The sequence below is a fragment of the Sardina pilchardus genome, chromosome 5, assembly GCF_963854185.1.
Source record: "Sardina pilchardus chromosome 5, fSarPil1.1, whole genome shotgun sequence".
In the NCBI taxonomy this organism is placed as follows: domain Eukaryota; kingdom Metazoa; phylum Chordata; class Actinopteri; order Clupeiformes; family Clupeidae; genus Sardina; species Sardina pilchardus.
Genome location: NC_084998.1, coordinates 8,626,384 through 8,644,667, shown reverse-complemented (window position 1 = coordinate 8,644,667; position 18,284 = coordinate 8,626,384). Strand labels below are relative to the sequence as shown.

Below are 18,284 nucleotides of genomic sequence, written 5' to 3'. Positions count from 1 at the left end.
TGTCCTGAAGACGAGAGCGCCCCAACAGAAGCTATTCGTATAAATAGCCGTCCATGCCAAGCCTTCATTAAAGATGTGTGACTCAATGTGTAGTCTCAACTTTTTAAAAGAGCGGATCTAAAATATGGGTCATTCAGATCCGGCTAAATATGGAAATCTTCACACACACTCAAAAGCCTTCCTTTTTATATCCTCTAATATCTGCTCTCTCTCCCTCTCTCCCACCCCCTCCCTCTCTCTCTTCCTCTCTCTCTCTTTTCTTCTCTCTCTCTCTTGTAGCAATCCACTGGTGGTGTCCAGGACGTCTATAGTGAATTCATTAAATAAACCCATCAGCTCTGCTCTCTGATACGCGGCGGCGGCGCTGGCATCCAGCACACAGAGTGCTCATGCTTAATGCAGATAGCCTCCTGTACTGCTAACGAGACCACAGAGAAGGGCCCTGGGGGACAGCTACAGCTCCAGCTCCAGCTACAGCTACAGCGCTAGCCCTGGGCTCTGAGAGTGGAGGGAGGTCTGGGGCGGAGATGAATGAGATAATATGAAGGGAGGATGGAGGGAGATGGAGAGAGGGAGGGAGGGATGGAGGGAGGGAGGGAGAGAGGGAGAATTGCGTTGGTGTGTGTGGGGGGCACAGCCGCATCCTATTAACGGATGTCCATGACTCCATCTCTCTTTTTTCCCCCTCGTTCCCTCCACCTTACAGCGCTCAGCTCAGCAAGACAAGCCATCAGCCAGAGAAAGGGAGAGGGGGAGAGAGAGAGAGAGAGAGAGAGAGAGAGGGGGGGGGGGAGAAAAAAGCAGTGCGGCTATTGTTGCCTGTTATGTAATTCCCACTGGGATGCGCTGTGCAGTATGTGACAGGAGTCCACACAAAGCTGAGCGGGGAATCCTATAGTATGCAGATGATACATTTTGTCCACTGAAGCCCACACACACACCCACCCCCACACACACACCCTTTCCTGCAGTAACACTGGATGACAGAAGATATTTGCACCCTCTCGCCTGTCTTCACTCTGCTCCAGGGCCTGCAGCCTGCAGAGGTGTACTGTAAGTGTCTGTGGCTAGTGTGTGTGTCTGTGTGTGTGTGTGAGAGAGAGAGAGAGAGAGGAAGGGGCCTACTGGGGTCTCCCATCAAGAGCAGTGGGATTAATTGATGTTCAAAGTGACAGAAGCAGGGGGGTGTCACGACCCCATATGTAGCCCTCTCTGTTTCATGCTCTGTCCAAAGCCGCCTCAGGTGTGAGAGCTATGACAATGTGTGTGTGTGTGAGGAGTGTGTGTGTGTGTGTGTGTGTGGGGGGGGGGGTGGTTTGTCACAGCAGCTGTCGGGGACCTTCAGGAGCAGAGGGAGCCCTGGAACTTAAATTCAGTGTGACGCAGAGAAAACACGCGTGCATAAAGACGACTGCAGGCACCACACGTGTGATCCGCAACAACCCATAACCCATCCATTTGTGTGTGTGTGTGTGTGTGTGTGTGTCCAACCCCATAACCCATGCCAGCTCCCCTCTACACTTAGAGGGAAACACTGACTCCATGCGTCAGAGTCAAATGCACTGACCCCCCCTCGCCCCCCCCCCCCTCGCCAAAAGCACAACAGCGCTGCACCCTGCACTTAGCTCTCTTGATTTGTTGCTGCGCTTGACGGTGTTGTTTCCAGTGAGTTATAGCAGAGACTCAAGTTTTCTTCACAGGCATCATTTAGTGGGGGTCTGTGCTGGGCGTTAGTGTGGCTTTCCCGTCTCCATTGTGTGTTTTTATGCGCATGGCCGCCGAACCGCAAGTCTCTATTTGGGTGTTTTTGGCGAGGCGCAAACAACAAAACAAAAACAACAAAAACAATGGCAGCCACAGACACATCTGCCTGTGTGTTTTCAACCGGTCACATTGCTGGAGATGGGTTATGAATGAAAGCCAGCTGCATCTTTCTCTCTCTCTCTCTCTCTCTCTCTCTCTCTCTCTCTCTCTTTCTGTCTCTCTCTGTGTTACTCTGTTTCTATCTCTCTCTCTGCTATTCTCTCTCTCTGTCTCTCTCTGTGTTACTCTCTCTTTCTATCTCTCTCTCTCTCTCTCTCTCTGTTATTCTCTCTCTCTCTCTCTGTCTGTCTCTCAGGCAGGAATACATAAAGATGAGGATGGTGATGTGATGGGCTAAAATATGTGCATATTCTTTTTCACAACGCACCAGTGCCAAGCACCCCGAGACATCCTCCACCCGCTTGTTTGTCAAAGCAAGAAATGGGATTATGCAAAATATGGAAAAAGAGACTATTTCACACCAGACTATTCTGACTTAATTGCACACTAATTTGTTCCTAAGTGAAGCCCCCAAAACACTCACAAAGACTCCAGTAGGATGGTAATTGCCGCACAAAGTATAAAAAAGGACTTCTGGCAAAACATGAATTCCCTGCAATTCTGCTCTACAAAAACAACATGCATATCTTTATAAATGCTAAATATATGATGTACCTATCCACATGTGTACACCAGACAAAGTATAATTAGTCATCTCTGGCTAAGTATTCCCTTATCTAAATCAAAATGATAGCGTGGGTGGAAGATAACTGCAATAAGGCCCTTATGGGTCTTTTTTTAGTGCAGCTGCAATTCCATGACATCTGAACAACATCTTGGGCAACAGAGTGGTTATACGGTTTAGAAAAACATTACTTAATTTAGGGTTCTGCTTTACAAAGACTATACAGTTGTGGCATTAGATGTTTTATGATTTTACCCTTGGAAACCATGTGCTGTGGCTTATCATCGGTTTCGAACTGAGGATGTTTCTCCTCTTTGTTTGTAGTTATTGTTGCCAGGGCATGAATCTGTAGCGGTTGCGTAATTTCACCAAGTATGTGTCTGAGCGTCTATGTGAGTGTGTGTGAGTGTGTGTGTGTGTGTGTGTGTGTGTGTGTGTGTGTGTGTGTGTGTGTGTGTGTGCATATGCAATGTGGCAGCCATGCAATAGTGTGTGTGTCAGTGTTTGTGTTATTGTTTTCACACAATTGCAGAAATGTGCATGCAATACATGTATTTGATGCATCTCTGCTCATTTCTGTCTCTCTGCACTGGTGTGGGGGAAACTGAACTGTTTTTTCTCTCTCTCTCTCTCTCTCCCTCTCTCTGTGTGTGTGTGTGTGTGTGTGTGTGTGCCTGCATGTGTGTGTGTGTGTGTGTGTGTGTGCCTGCCTGCATGTGTGTGAGTGTGTGTGTGTGTGTGTCTGCCTGCCTGCATGTGTGTGAGTGTGAGAGAGCGATCAGGCACATGTCAAGAGTGCCCGTCCAAAAAATGCAGACTGGCGCCCCCCCCCCCCCCCCCCTCTCCTCCTCCCCTCCCCATCAGTGTGGCGTCCAGTCAGCAGTTGTGCAGCCTCAGGAGGATTAGCACCGTCCACTCCACACGGGGAGGCGGCCATCTTCCTCCCCCTCGGAGCCGTGCCGCTCTGTCCCGCACGGCAACCCGCCCCTGGCGACGGCATGGCAGCGGTGGCAACGACAGCAAGCGCAGCGGTGCTCGGCGTGTCACTTTGCTGCTGTCATCTCAGCATTAACTCAGCATTAACGTGGCCTTTTAATTAGCAGTCAAACTCCAGCGCAGTCAAGCTCTCTGTCCCAGGGGGGGGGGGGGGTGTGGGGGCTCCCCAGAGACAACGACAACACACATCACAGCTCCTCACCATGCACCCAAAAGAGCATCTGGACCAGTGGAGCTCAGCACACCATTCCACACCACACCACACCACACCACACCACACCGCACCACGCTGCACTTTACCGGAGGCTTCTCTCGTTGACATTCAAAGACAATGGGAATCAATTAGGAGGAAATGGAATGTCTGCGCTGGCTGGCTTGTGTGGGCAGCCCCCCCGCACAACCCTCGTCCTCGTGTCATTAGTGACTCACTCTGGCGTTTAGAGGGTAATTATGGGGGGAGGGGGCAGGAGTTCCAGGTCGCATCTTGGAGGATCATGTGACAGACAGGCCAGTTCTGCTAGCCTGAACACCTGAGCACCTCACGTGTCATCTTCCAGAGCTGACTCTTATTGGTCTCATAACAGAGAATGCGACTTCTCCCTCTCTCTATGGCTGATTGACATATCGAAGTGAAATTCATGCACATACACATGTACTGTATATCGTGACCCTTTGAAAATAGGGGAGCGCCGGGTCAATTGAGACACTTTTCAGTTAAACGATCTTTTCAAAGATTACGTTATGTACACAAACATTTTTATCATGTGATCAACAACTCACATGTGTTGTGTCTTAGTTACAAGTGTAATTTAACACATATGTTGGATGATCGCGCTGTTTTCAAACTTTGAACGTAAGTTGACATTTGTCTCAAATGCCCTACCTATGCGTGTCGTTTGAGACACATAGGAGGGGCAATTAATACAGCATGTTTTAAACAGAAACTACTGACCTTACTCACGTTTTTATGAAGCATATCGGACAACATACTAGTGTACTCGTCATCCCGAAAATGTCACATTATTTCTCGCAATATAACTAGGTCAAACAAATATTTTTGTCCCGTGCGTAACTTCTGATCAAAAAAAAAATCTACCGCATGTAATTTGTTTACCTCACTTCGCTGAATATCTGTGGATTCATGTCATACACATGTTTTGTTCATTCAAAATATATGTTGTTCATTCAAACAAGTTGTTGTTAACTCAAATCAGTTGTTGTTCCTCGCAAAACAGTTATTAATTCGGTGATTTATACAGATATTGGTCGTGTAATGTGGCCACATCCGGGTTATAGCGTTAGGGATTTAAACAGCTGTACCAATTGAACCTCCAGCGACTACTGACACTTAAACCTGTTTTGCTTCTAAACTTCAAAACTATGACATTGCATACTTTAGGGTCTGTTTAAGTACGAATTCATCTGTTGTTTGATCATATTATTATTGCATGGCACCCAAAATAGAACTTTTGATCACAAAAAAACTACCGCATGTAAGATTTTACTTACCGTAGACGAAAACCGGTTCCCGCTAATAACTTTTGAATGGCGTGACGTAATTTCACGAGATTTGCCAGGATTGGTAGGTGTTATGTGCTAGACGTAGTGTCAAAATCTGACGGCTCAAGCTTGGATGGTTTTCGAGGAAATCGCTGTGTATCAATTGCCCCATGTCCCAATCGACCCGGCGCTCCCCTACATCTGTTATTACTCGATAAGATTTTATCATTTACTTGATTATATTACTGTTTTTACTTAAGAGCCCAAGAGTTTCTACCCCTGATTTTTACAAATAGCTGATCGAGATAGGTCTTTACTGAGACAGACACCCATTTTCTTTTCTAAACGCTTGGGGTAAAGCGCTCGAGCCAAAAAACAAGAGCAAAGACACACAGGGGCTGTGACAGGGAGCACTAGAGCCGTAATGAAGTCTCCTCTGTCTAATGCTAGAAGTATACTCGACGCACCCGACCTGTCGCGCGACAATGTGACGTCAAAATGACGTAATTTCCTGTGTCGCAAGCCACATTTCAGCCGCGCGCCGACCTGTCGGACACCGAACATTTTTTATCAACCGCGCGCGCCAACCTCGCACGACAACTAGGAAGAGATTGAAGCCAAGCTCACGGAGCCAGTGTCCTTCTACAGTCATCAACCACATAAACCACATTCAGGCATTATCATATAGCCTATCCAACATCTTAAATAAGCCCATTCATTTTTAAAACGACTGTAGTCATGAAGTTTGAATAATAGTAAGTTTGAGAAGTGGGAAGTTAACTTGGCTAGGCTGCAGCAAGAGTTGCCGTTTGGATGACTGATTTGTTTACAGTCGTGAACCACGTTGGATAAGTTAACGAAGTTACCAGTGAGAGTTGCAACAGGAGGATATTAGGGGGAAAGGACTAGGACCGAGGCACATAAGCATTCCAGCAAAAGGTAAGGAAGAGATTTATTTTCAACCAAAGGATATCTGCTAGACCTAAAAAAAATATATATCTTTCCATTTAGGGAGATTACACTCATCTCATAAACGAGATGGTAGGCTAATCCTTCAATTGTGCAAGCTAAGTCTGAAATATCAGCAAAGAAGCTAGTTGCTACTGCCATTAACGTCAATGGATACCGTGCCTCTGTGCCTCCGCTTAAAGCGGTCAGTACACTCGACGCACCCGACTTGTCGTGCGACATGTTGACGTCACGGGGAACGTTGTAACCATGTATACTTGCGTGTGGTAGTCGCGACACAATTTGCAGTATTCTCCTGAACAGAGGCACGGTATCCATTGACGTTAATGGCAGTAGCAACTAGCTTCTTTGCTGATATTTCAGACTTAGCTTGCACAATTGAAGGATTAGCCTACCATCTCGTTTATGAGATGAGTGTAATCTCCCTAAATGGAAAGATATATTTTTTTTTTAGGTCTAGCAGATATCCTTTGGTTGAAAATAAATCTCTTCCTTACCTTTTGCTGGAATGCTTATGTGCCTCGGTCCTAGTCCTTTCCCCCTAATATCCTCCTGTTGCAACTCTCACTGGTAACTTCGTTAACTTATCCAACGTGGTTCACGACTGTAAACAAATCAGTCATCCAAACGGCAACTCTTGCTGCAGCCTAGCCAAGTTAACTTCCCACTTCTCAAACTTACTATTATTCAAACTTCATGACTACAGTCGTTTTAAAAATGAATGGGCTTATTTAAGATGTTGGATAGGCTATATGATAATGCCTGAATGTGGTTTATGTGGTTGATGACTGTAGAAGGACACTGGCTCCGTGAGCTTGGCTTCAATCTCTTCCTAGTTGTCGTGCGAGGTTGGCGCGCGCGGTTGATAAAAAATGTTCGGTGTCCGACAGGTCGGCGCGCGGCTGAAATGTGGCTTGCGACACAGGAAATTACGTCATTTTGACGTCACATTGTCGCGCGACAGGTCGGGTGCGTCGAGTATACTTCTAGCATAAGTGTGCCTCATGCAAAGTAGCCCACGCACGCCTGCCCATTCATCTGCAGGGGAGTGTGGGGGGGGGGGGGGGGGGGGGGGCTGCAGACTTTCAGACAGCACGTGCCAAAGAGATGCCTCTTCAAGCACATCGCACCACACCACACCACACCACACCGCACCACACCGCACCGCACCACACCGCACCACACCACACCGCACCACACCACACCACACCACACCGCACCACACCACACCACACCACACCACACCAAACCACACCACACCACACCGCGGCCGCACTCACACACACACGGGTCCTGGCCACTCCCGTTGCAGGAGAGCACGTCCTCACCAGACAACGTGTGTGTGTGTGGGGGTGAGGCTCACAGACTGATTTAGAGTGAGAGTGGGATGGGGCGCGGCGCTAAGTATGCAGGTAAACGACTGCCCCTCCTCTCCCTCTCGGGCTCGTTTCACCAAAACACGCGGATATAAATCCCACGGTAATTACATATCGAGTGGAAACATTGCAACTGAAAATAGAGGTGAGTGCTGAAAGTTCAAAAATCCCTACTCTGAAAAAAAAACAGCGTTTAGTGGAGGGGGGTTTTTACAGGAAGCCGTAAGTATGGATGAGTTGGCTTTGGGTTGTGGTCTGGACAGGAGAGAGATGTGTGGGCTCTTGGGTGGGGAGAGGGAGGAGGGGGGGGGGAGGAGTGTGTGGCGGAGGGAAGAGAGAGTGGAGGTCACTTACGTCCTTGTTGGTGATGAAGGAGCTGAGCAAGGTCACGAGTGACCAGAAGAAGATGCCGCAGCTGAGGATGACCTTCCGGTTGAAGCGGTCACCCAGGTAACCGAAGACAGGGGCGGCGAACATGAAGCTGCAGATGAACACTGTGAAGAGAGGACAGAGGAGAGCACACATGAGATGACCGCTCGCGTTGACCACAAAACTACAGTTTTAAAGGAGGACTTTCTGGAAGATTTCAATCCGCACTAATCTGACCGGCATAGATAGATATTCTTCTTCACACGCCAATACATTCCATAAAAAAGACAGCATTTGATGTTCACGTCACAGTCTCATACATATAACATATCACACATCACACATGGCATGCAATATAACTTCACAGCAGACACTCACACACACCGAAACTCACACACACACACACACACACACACACTCACACATCCTAAACTCTGCTGATTAACCTTGAGTGGCTAGGTTAAGACGCAAGGCATGAGCAATCCCCAAGTGACATCATCACATTTGTACGGGTGTGTGGAGGTCTGGCAGTAAATCGATGCTAAGCAGAGAGAAGGTTTTATTATTATGACCAAGAGAAATGGATCTGAGGCTACAGTCTCTAGCAGTAAAGTGCAGCAGTAAAAAACTTGTAGAGAATAAAGAATCAGTGTCAGAGGTAAGGTATCATGTGGGAGTAAGGGAATCCATTCAAGCTAATGGTTAACCCATTACACAATCACTTCCTCTAGACACTTGTGGATTGTCACTAATGTCCAGCCACTCAGTTTGTCACTGAGGCTGATAGGCCTGATGACGTGATTATGACGCCATCTTATCTGATGTGTGTTCACCCAAAACGTTTTTTGTGTGCTGCAATCGTGTACTTTGGGCTTCCTTAGAAGTGCACACTACCTCAGGCACTATGCTGACCGCATTGGCCAATTAAGGACGGAATGGAGAGTCTGTATAATGGTCTCCGTTCAATTGAGGTTTTTGCATGGGGTGTGTGTGTGGGGGGGGGGGGGGGGGGTAGGAGGGGGTGGTCAAAGACCACTGCGATTTCGCTTGAGGGAATTACTGTTGGACAATGGGATTTGCAGCTTATCGCTCTTGAGGAGTCTTTGGAGGTGTGAGCTGCATACACAGATACACAGACACACACGCACGCACATACACACACACACACACACACACACACACACACACACACACACACACACACACACACACACACACACACACACACACACACACATACTTCAATGCCAAGAGAAAGGAGGGTGGTAGGTTGGAGGTTACATAACACACCAGCTTGTTTGCAGTATCACAGATGCAAGCTGTTGTGAAAACAATATCAGGTCATCTGTCTGTTTAAGAGAATGGCTGCGGCCTGTGGTGTGATTTGATTATCAGGAATTAGAGGCACATAAAACAACCCCTGGTGATGGATGAAACCAGGACTTCTGCTCCAGGCAGGGCATCAACAAGCTCTGTTTTCTCAGAGCACTGAGGCACGGCTATACACAAAGGCACACCAGGGTTATAGTGTGTGTGTGTGTGTGTGTGTGTGTGTGGGTGTGCGGATGAGTGCGTATGTGTGTGTGTGCGTGTGTGCGCGTGTCTGGCCACTGCACAAGCGGCCGGCATGAAATATTGTCGCCTGTCCTGCCAGCGACCGATAGCCCGCGTTTGGATCTTTAATAACTTCCCATTTCTGTGCGGGCGAGATTGCTAAGGGGCCGCCGGAGTGATATTTACGAGAGGAAGAGGAGAGGGCTCACTTTCACTCCGCGGGGAAATTAGCATCAGCGTTTCTCAGCATATTCTAACAAATGGGCATCGCCTCTGCTACAATAACTTCACACCGCATTTTGTATAATTTCCTAATCGCCCAGGGACACCAACGTTTATGATTCTCATCTCTGATATGTAAATAATCTTCCTTTGGCAGCAGTTTTTGCGGAGATGGTTTTATCAACGGAAACAATCACTGCCTTTTTGAAGTAACGCCAGAATGAGAGACAGGTCTGACCTGATATAAATTTCCCATCGCACACGAAATTCCACTGATATTGGGTAAGCCAATCACGCCCTGAATTTCTGATGAAAAACACACTCGCACACATACACACACACACACACGCACACACACACACACACACACACACACACACACACACACACACACATACACACACACACACACACACACACACACACAAACACACATGAACACACACACGCTCATTAGCTATTAAATGGCTTTGTGCTGAGGTACGGCTAACACGCCCTGCTCTAAAGTAAATGTTTTGGCGATGACCCGTCTCTCTGTTTAGGGTTGCGGCCCGACTTCTGACTCCTCACTGGACTACTGGCTGAGGCTCACCGCTGACAACCCACAGACACACCGGCCCGGCGGCCCCGACCCAAACCCAAACATGCCCACTGTTTATACTGACGGCTTTCAGATCAATTAGGGCTCGAGCCGAGCGCATACAGCACATCCCAGCCATAAATAGAACCGCCTCACACACCCTGACACCAAGACACATGTTCGGTACACTCCTCTGCATTGTGCTGCCATCACACACACACACACACACACACACACACACACACACACACACACACCCCAACACACACGCTACATAAGACGACCAGCCCGATTCGCTCTGACCAGGTGTGTGCAAGACTGCTCACGTTCCCGAGCTGTGACCAATCGATAGAAGATCGATTTTGACAGCAAGGGGGAATTAGTCAGCGTGAGCAGATGGTTGTGACAACCAGGGGGGAGGCCGGGGGCACATCTGCCAGGTGAAGGGGGGGCACGTTACCAAGACGGCTAGCGCTCCCTGCTTCCCTCTTCCCTTGGCGCTCGTGGAGCGGTGAATTACGCCCGTGCTAATGAGGCGAGAGCCGCACGTCGCCCCAATGCACTCAACTACCCATAATGCACCTCCCCGCCCTGGCCCTGCTCTCCTGTGGCCCTGACCCATCTGCCCATCTCTGCAGGGATGCTGCTGCTGCTGCTGCTCTGGGTCCACGTCTGCACACGAGCGCTATGGCGGGGGGGGGGGGGGGGGGGGGGGCGTCACATGGAGAGGTCCTCAGGACGGAGGGCTGGTGAAAACGGGCAATCTTGCAGAGTGGCGCGATTTAAAGAAAAAGGAGAACACGACGGCACGACCTTGCTTCTCGCTCTGAAGCCCGACCTTGACTTGGCAGAAAAGCCCCGGCAGTTAAAAACGCAATTACAGGGGGACGTTCCCCGAGGCCTGCACTCTTTCAAAGATCTCTAATAACTTTTTTTTTTCAATCACGGACATCTTCAAATATTAGGCATTAGACATTTTTTGCCGCTTCAGTGAGATCATTATCTCCCCGGTCTGTTCTACTGGAGGACACAGGGGAAGAGGCCCTGGCTCTGTACCAACGAGTGAGGAGGTGATTTAGCTCAATAACCTCTCGTGGCAGTCCCTCCGAGTACCTTGACTATTAGAAGGAGCAAACTGAACCGGCAAAGTCTATCAACTCTATGACCACAGAGACAACTTGTTTTGAAGCCTCCCCACACCCACCCCACCCCACCCGCCTCGCCCCACCCCAACATAAGGGACCAGATGATATGTGGACAATTGCACAACATGTCTACCAGGAAGGGGTTGTAAAATATTGATGACGCGGCGATTAACAATGCATAAGTTACAGTAAAAACCCAGCGGGCCAGTTGAGCTGACTAACCGCGATCAACTGTGCGTGATTAAACCGCGCGACAAAAAAAAAGTTGCAACAGAAAGCAGGCATGCAGGTAGCGTGACAAAGCCTGCTGCGCCGGAGGCCCAAAACCAAAAACAAAACACGACAAACAACAAAGAAAAAACAGAGCCATCACTCATTCACAACACGCATTCATGCCATCAGAAGGTATCAAAGCAGGAATGTGAATCAAACTGGAATTCCCAACACTCCCTCTGTGAACTGCAATAAAAAGAAAAAAAAAACTTTGTCATCGTGCCAGGATGGAGCAGATGCCACCTCTCAACTGAAGGTGACACGGTCACAGCAGAAGCTCTCTCGCTAATTGCTTGTTGAAAAGAATGTCGGTACATAACTTCCAAAAGGCTTGGACGTGCGGCGGTCAGACCCTGGCCCATTTGGCCACGCTCGTCGAGCGCAAACTTGATTTACACCCAGAAAAGGCCCCTAAAATAAACACTTCTTTCAGGAAGACTCCGGCTCCGACTGCTCCAGTAACCTCCTTCTTGAGATTTCACAACTTTCACCGTCTTATCAGTAGCTGAGGGGAACTTTAGTTGGTGGAAAGCACCACGGATGTTTACGTGCGAAGGTGTGTTGCCATGCAGAATATGATTAATCTTTCATTTGAAAAAAAAAAGAAAGAAAAAAAAATGGCCGCTGAGAACGAGAAAGGCTAGCTTGCTCAGCAGCTTGTGTGGAGAGTATGGTTGACAAGCGGGAGCAGAGTGTTCCCACTGTCACTCACACTGACAATCAGCATCCCCCCACACACACGCACGCACGCACACACACGCACACAACACACACACACACACACGCACACACAACACACACACACACACACGCACACACACACACACACACACACACACACACACACACAGAAACAGCTCATCTGGACAGTAATGACCATTCTTGCTCTCCCGCTGCCTTGAGTGTCTCATTGTGAGCGTGCTGGTAGGAAGTGATGTGGGCTCAGCTGTCACCGCATCCATCCAATCAAGAGATGCACACAGTGTTCTCTCCCTCCAAATGAATGCACAGCTTCTATAATGGCCTGTTACTAGCCAAGATCTGATCGCAAATAAAAACATGTGAACCTTTGAATCTGATTATGAGTGTGTGGTGTGTGTGTGTGTGTGTGTGTGTGTGTGTGTGTGTGTGGGGGGGTAGGTGGGTGTGCTGTATATGTATGTATGTGTGTGTGTGTGTGTGTGTGTGTGTGTGTGTGTGTGTGTGTGTGTGTGTGTGTGTGTGTGTGTGTGTGTGTGTGTGTGTGAGTCACTAAATGTCTGTGGAAGTGAAACAAAAGTAAAAGGAATATGAGCTTCCTCTCTGTTGACTTGAGTATGAGGAGAGAAAAGGACCAGAGAAACCCCTGCAGCATCAGGGCCGCATGTTGTTCTCTGTGGCCTGGGAGGGCTTCACAACCCTGTGAGTTGGGGCCACTGCATGTTTATGCCACGCATTGTAAAACGCAACGCGAGGAAGTAACACAGGCTTGCGGACAATGCCCTGCAGACTCCTTACTGGCCTGTGTGTATGTGCATGTGTGCATGTGTCTGCGCGGATGTGTGTGTTTGTGCATGTGTGTGCGTGTGTGCGTGTGTGTGTGTGTGTGTGTGTGTGTGTGAGTGTGTGTGTGTGTATGTGCATGTGTGCATGTGTCTGCGAGGATGTGTGTGTTTGTGCATGTGTGTGCATGTGTGTGCATGTGTGTGCGTGTCTGCGTGGATGTGTGTGTTTGTGCATGTGTGTGCGCGTGTGTGTGTGTGTGTGTGTGTGTGTGTGTGTGTGTGTGTGTGTGTGTGTGTGTGTATGTGTCTGTATGTGCATGTGTGTGTGTATGTGTGTTTGACCTTTTTTAAACAAAAAAGAGGAAGCTCTGATTGTTGCCGGGCCGAGCCCTGGCTGGGTCAAGGCTTTGTGGGGTCACATGTCGCCTCATATCGCATTTTCTCCAAAAAGGGGAAGGAATATAATGTGACTTTAGCCCATTGTTCCACCCTGTATGAATTTAGCCGTCTAAAAATATGCCAGTCTGGATCCTTGACTAAAACACAACTCTCCTTTCTCATACTACACACACACACACACACACACACACACATACACAGAGCAGTCGGGCAGAATGTAGCCACCCTGATGTCCTTCACACTCAAGGGCCGACTCAGACCAGAGGTCATGAGCGAGCGTCATACGTGGGAGGCTGTGCTGTAGGTATTTATATCTCAAGTAGTAGGACGTATCGCTTCCTGCATGCGTGTTTGTGTTTGCCTCTAGATCTGTGTGAAAACAGACGACCTGCGGTCAGGGTTGCAGTTCAGCAACCTCCCGACCATTCCCCCGACAACACTTTAAAAAAAAAAAAAAAACAGGTCTCCTCGGCCTTATCATTGAAATGACATAACGTGACCATTAGAGTCCAGCCAAAACAAGTCTGTTTGAGCGATGTACACTTGGCGTGTATACTTGCCGCCCTGCACCCGGTATGGCTCCTATTGTATGTCATGGGCCAGATCAAGGATGCTTTGAAAATAAATCAAATGTTGCGTAACAGTCATCACAGCCATCAGTCGTGATCTCACATGTCCACTGACGTGGGTTTCGGTTTCAGGTCTGTTCACTGCATCATCGCTTTCAGTATGAGAGCGAGAGTGTGATTTTATGTGGCTTCACTGATACGTATTGTCTTTGAAGCTGCTGAGCTTTCCTACCACCATTCATACTTTTATGTACCTACTGTCATGTAATTAATAAACCATAAGCATATCCATATGGCTATTTATAGGATCCTCTTCCATTAAAACCAGAGGAACGCTATATATGGCTCTCCCCTCTCACTTAGAGGGAATGTATAATACACTATGAGGCTATATTTAGGGGTCATTACACTTTACAATCTTTTAAATCTTTAAAAAATGCTCTGACGTCTACCAGACATTTCCTCTGTACAATACTCGAATTCCGCCTTGTTTGAAATCATTGTCCTTGACATTTGAGCACCAAGCCCAAGTAAGAATACCATCCATTCCAGCACAAGGCATACCTCAGCACAAAGAACAAAACTGGGCTGTCTCTCTGTTCACCTGTACACAACAAGAATGGCCATTACTATAATTATCTGCTTTTAAAGACATCTCTCTCCGCGGCTCCCTCTTCATGCGTCAAGGATGCGGCGAGTTGAAAAATGGGCTCCTGTCTCTGCTGTCTCCCATCTGACAGATGGACGTGTTGACCTCGTGAGTCACTCGGTGTACTTTAGCATCCTTAATGTGGGCCCCGAACCTCCGCTCCTACCTACCGAGTGCTGTCATTAGACTCTACGTTGGCGATGTACACTATGTGGGCTGTGCACGCACGCCGTGTGCCTGTGAGCCGTGGGTGGAACGAGAGTCGTGCTGGCAGCTCGTGCCTCGTAATAATGAAATGTCTTTTGCGGGTGGGGAAGCGCTTTGGGGCGACTCTGTCACCGAAAGGAATGACGGGCCACATTCTTCCGAGAGGGCAGGGAGGTCACGGTCCTCACCTGGATCAATGCTGTCGCGCCAAGAGAGCTCGGCTCGGTCCTTAAAAGGGAGAAGAGAAAGGAGTGGGCGGCGTCGTGACGACTGTTTCACGGGGTTGAGAGTTTGGCATAACTCAATGAAGAGATGGGTTCCCATAGAGACCAAGGGCACAGCTGTGAGTTACTGTACCTGATCTCCAGGCAAGGGAGAGGAGGAGAGAGGAGGGAAGGGGAGAAGAGAAGAGAGGAAGGGAGAGGAGAAGAGAGGAGAGGAGAGGAGAGGAGGTGACTGTGAGAGAGAGAAAGAGAGAGAGAGAGAGAGAGAGAGAGAGAGAGAGAGAGAGAGAGAGAGAGAGAGAGGGTGAGAGTGTGATCTCCGGAGCATGGGCCATGTAGGACGAGGCTGCCATGCCATGTGGGCACAAGGTGACTAAGCAAGCTCATCATGATTCATGACTAGGCTCCATGGAAGGAAAGAAGAAAATAAATCTATTTCATGGAACCCGAGTGTTTTTTTCCAGTCATAATTTTGCGATTTTTTTTCTCTCCCTTTTGTTGTTTTCGTGCGTGACGCAACCGAGCGAACCGGGGGTGCAGCTCCACTCGTGACTAACGCCGCCTAACGCGCGCGCGTCCTCCCTCCTACTCGGAGAGGCCTCGGAGATCCAAGAAATGTCTGCACGCAATCTGTAGATTACATAAATGTCTCGGCGTTCATTAAAACGTATCCCGGCGAAGGAGCAGACGCGGTTTAATTGCTGTGAAATCGGGGCCGGGTTCCGCTTGGCTAACAAGTGACACGCGGGGGGCTCAGTTTTCCCCTAAAGCCTCAACAGCAGCAGCAGTGATGCTGATCCAGGCTTTTCCGCATTGGTGCGGGGAAGCCATTGATGAAAAGATCCAAGGCCTCTCCTACAGCTGTCACATAAGGCCCCTATGTACTGTACTGCATGTGTGAGGGAGAGAGGAGGGGGAGAGAGAGAGAGAGAGTGGGTAGCTGACATAGAAAGAAAGAAAAAAGGAAGAGCGAACGAACGAAAACACCAATATTTTTTCGTGAATCCGTGAGATCGAGCGAGTGAGTCATCTGCCACAGCACACAGTGGCTCCAAGCCTCATGACATAAGCACCACAAAAGTGTCCAAAAGATGGATAGCAAAAAGGAGCCAACGAGAGAAAGAGAGCAAGAGAAAGAGAGAGAAAGAGAAGGAGAGAGAGAGACAGAGAGAGAGAAAGAGAAAGAGAGCTAGGGAGAGAGAGAGAGAGAGAGAGAGAGAGAGAGAGAGAGAGAGAGCGCTAACAAGGCCCAGCACATTAGCATCAGAGGCCACACGGCTGCATAAACAGGACCCCAGAGGACAGCTGTCCCCGCGCTGTCGTGTCTCAGCCTCCCCCAGGAGAGGTGGGGATAACCGATAACCACCCCCACACACCCCCCCACCATAACTCCCCCCTCCACTCCTCCACCTGCCCGCCTGCCCTGCCTGTCTCCTGGGTGTGGAGGCGGAGACGGAGAGCCCCGGCAGGCTCCCACCTCCAGCATGACTCACTCACGGGGGATGATTTACATCGGGGCTATTTCATCCGCCGTTTCAGCCGAAATCACCGCGCCTGCTGACTTCATTACTACCTGCGCGAGATGACAGGAATGGGTTGTATAAACAGCAGGTGGAGGGGGAGAGATAGAGAGAGAGAGAGAGAGAGAGAGAGAGAGGGAGAAGAGAGGGATCCTCCATTTTCAGCTGCTCAAGAGAGATGGATATCTCGTTGTGAGCGTTTGTCTTGTTTACATGAGTGAGGCGTCTGAGCGCGAACCCTCTGAACCGTTCACAGCGCCCTTATCAGCGCCGCCTCTACCCGCGCTGCGAGAGTGACTGATGCCTGTTTGGTTTGGCTGACGATAATAACGCGGGTGCGCGGATGAGACGCCGCAAACGAGATGAGAGATGGCAGCCGACTCTGGGGGTACAGAGGGCCATTCGGGTCGTTCGGAGCAGCAGCGGGCACTGCGGGCAGCCTGGAGGGCTGACGGCCTCCGCTGTGCATCGTGGGGGGGGTGGGGTGGGGGGGGGGGGAATGTCACCGGATCCAGCGGGCGGGAGCTGTCACCGCCGACACCGCATTAAAAAGAAATCACGGCGGAACGCGCGGCAAGCTGCATCATGCCCCGACCGCACGCTGCCAGCTAGAGGCCTAACAAGCCACATGAGACGTCAACATGACCTGTGTGGAACCACACACACACACACCCAGAGGGTGTTGAACATGATAGTGTGTTGAGCACGATAGTGTGTTTACTTACAGTGAGCACCTTTGGAACATAGTATGCCACAGAGATAACAATAACCTATATGGAACATACCTACACATAGAAAATATCTATGTATTTACGCTCCATACACACACAAACATCACTCCTCTAGCAGCATCCCACACACACACATACGAGCCTTCTTATGTGTCAAAAGCCAGTCCTCCCTCTGCCTCTCTCTAACTTAATTGGGTTCAACGCTCCTCTCCTCCCTGCCAAAGCGTCTCCACCATTACTAGGCCACTGCTCTCCTACACTCTGCTCTGCTCTGCTCTGCTCTGGTCTGCTCTGCTCTGCTCTGCTCTGCCCTGCTGTTCCTGAAACTATTTCCGCTGCTGTTCCTGTTCCAGCTCAGCCCTCATGTTTTACTGTAATCCCTCCACTCCCCGCCTCATTATGTCCAGCCCTACACAGTCCTGTCCACTGTGAGCTGCGGCAGCAGAAACACCTCGCGGGTCGTCTGGACTCTCTATAACTGCCCCCGGGGCCAGAGCTGTGTGTCAGCCCTGCTGGGGTGTGAGGAGATGCTGAGTGTCTGGTGACGGGGCGGGAAGCTCAAGGTCTCACCTCCCTGCCGTGTGGCTGTCCGGTCACATTACAGTGTCCACTCCCCCCGATGAACAGGCTGTGCACCTTGACACTCGGTCCACTCGGTCCACTTGGACAAGGCCAAGTGCATGATGACCACTACACTTCAGTCAGACTCCACTGCATTGGCATGCAGTGTTTCTTCTGTCTGGAAACACACAGCACGCCTTGGAGTGGCAGGGTGCTTCTTGTTGTCTATTTGATTTCTCTGTGCAGAGCGTGGCAGATCAGTTATGGCAGCTTCGAGTTGTTTGTGTGCTTTGATCTGTGCACAGAAGCATTCTGTTCCCCAAAACAGGTTCTCGCCGTGTTTTCCTCTGTCATTGTTTGATCAGCCACTTACAGACTTCACAAGGGCCCCTACTGCGATGCGTGACTGGAGCACTGTAAACATGGATCACTACTCCGCAGATATTTTTCACTGGTAATTCACGCAAA

General features: G+C 49.4%; 1 protein-coding gene across 4 annotated transcripts in view; it reads right to left on the bottom strand.

The window, feature by feature from the left end:
• Positions 1–18,284, bottom strand: part of spns2 (SPNS lysolipid transporter 2, sphingosine-1-phosphate) — an 89,563-nt gene that overhangs the window by 30,385 nt on the left and 40,894 nt on the right. For all 4 annotated transcript variants that reach the window (XM_062536271.1, XM_062536274.1, XM_062536273.1 and 1 more), the window contains exon 3: positions 7,684–7,823. In XM_062536271.1, coding sequence (XP_062392255.1) covers positions 7,684–7,823 — 140 coding nt within the window. The remainder of the gene's footprint in view (positions 1–7,683; positions 7,824–18,284) is intronic.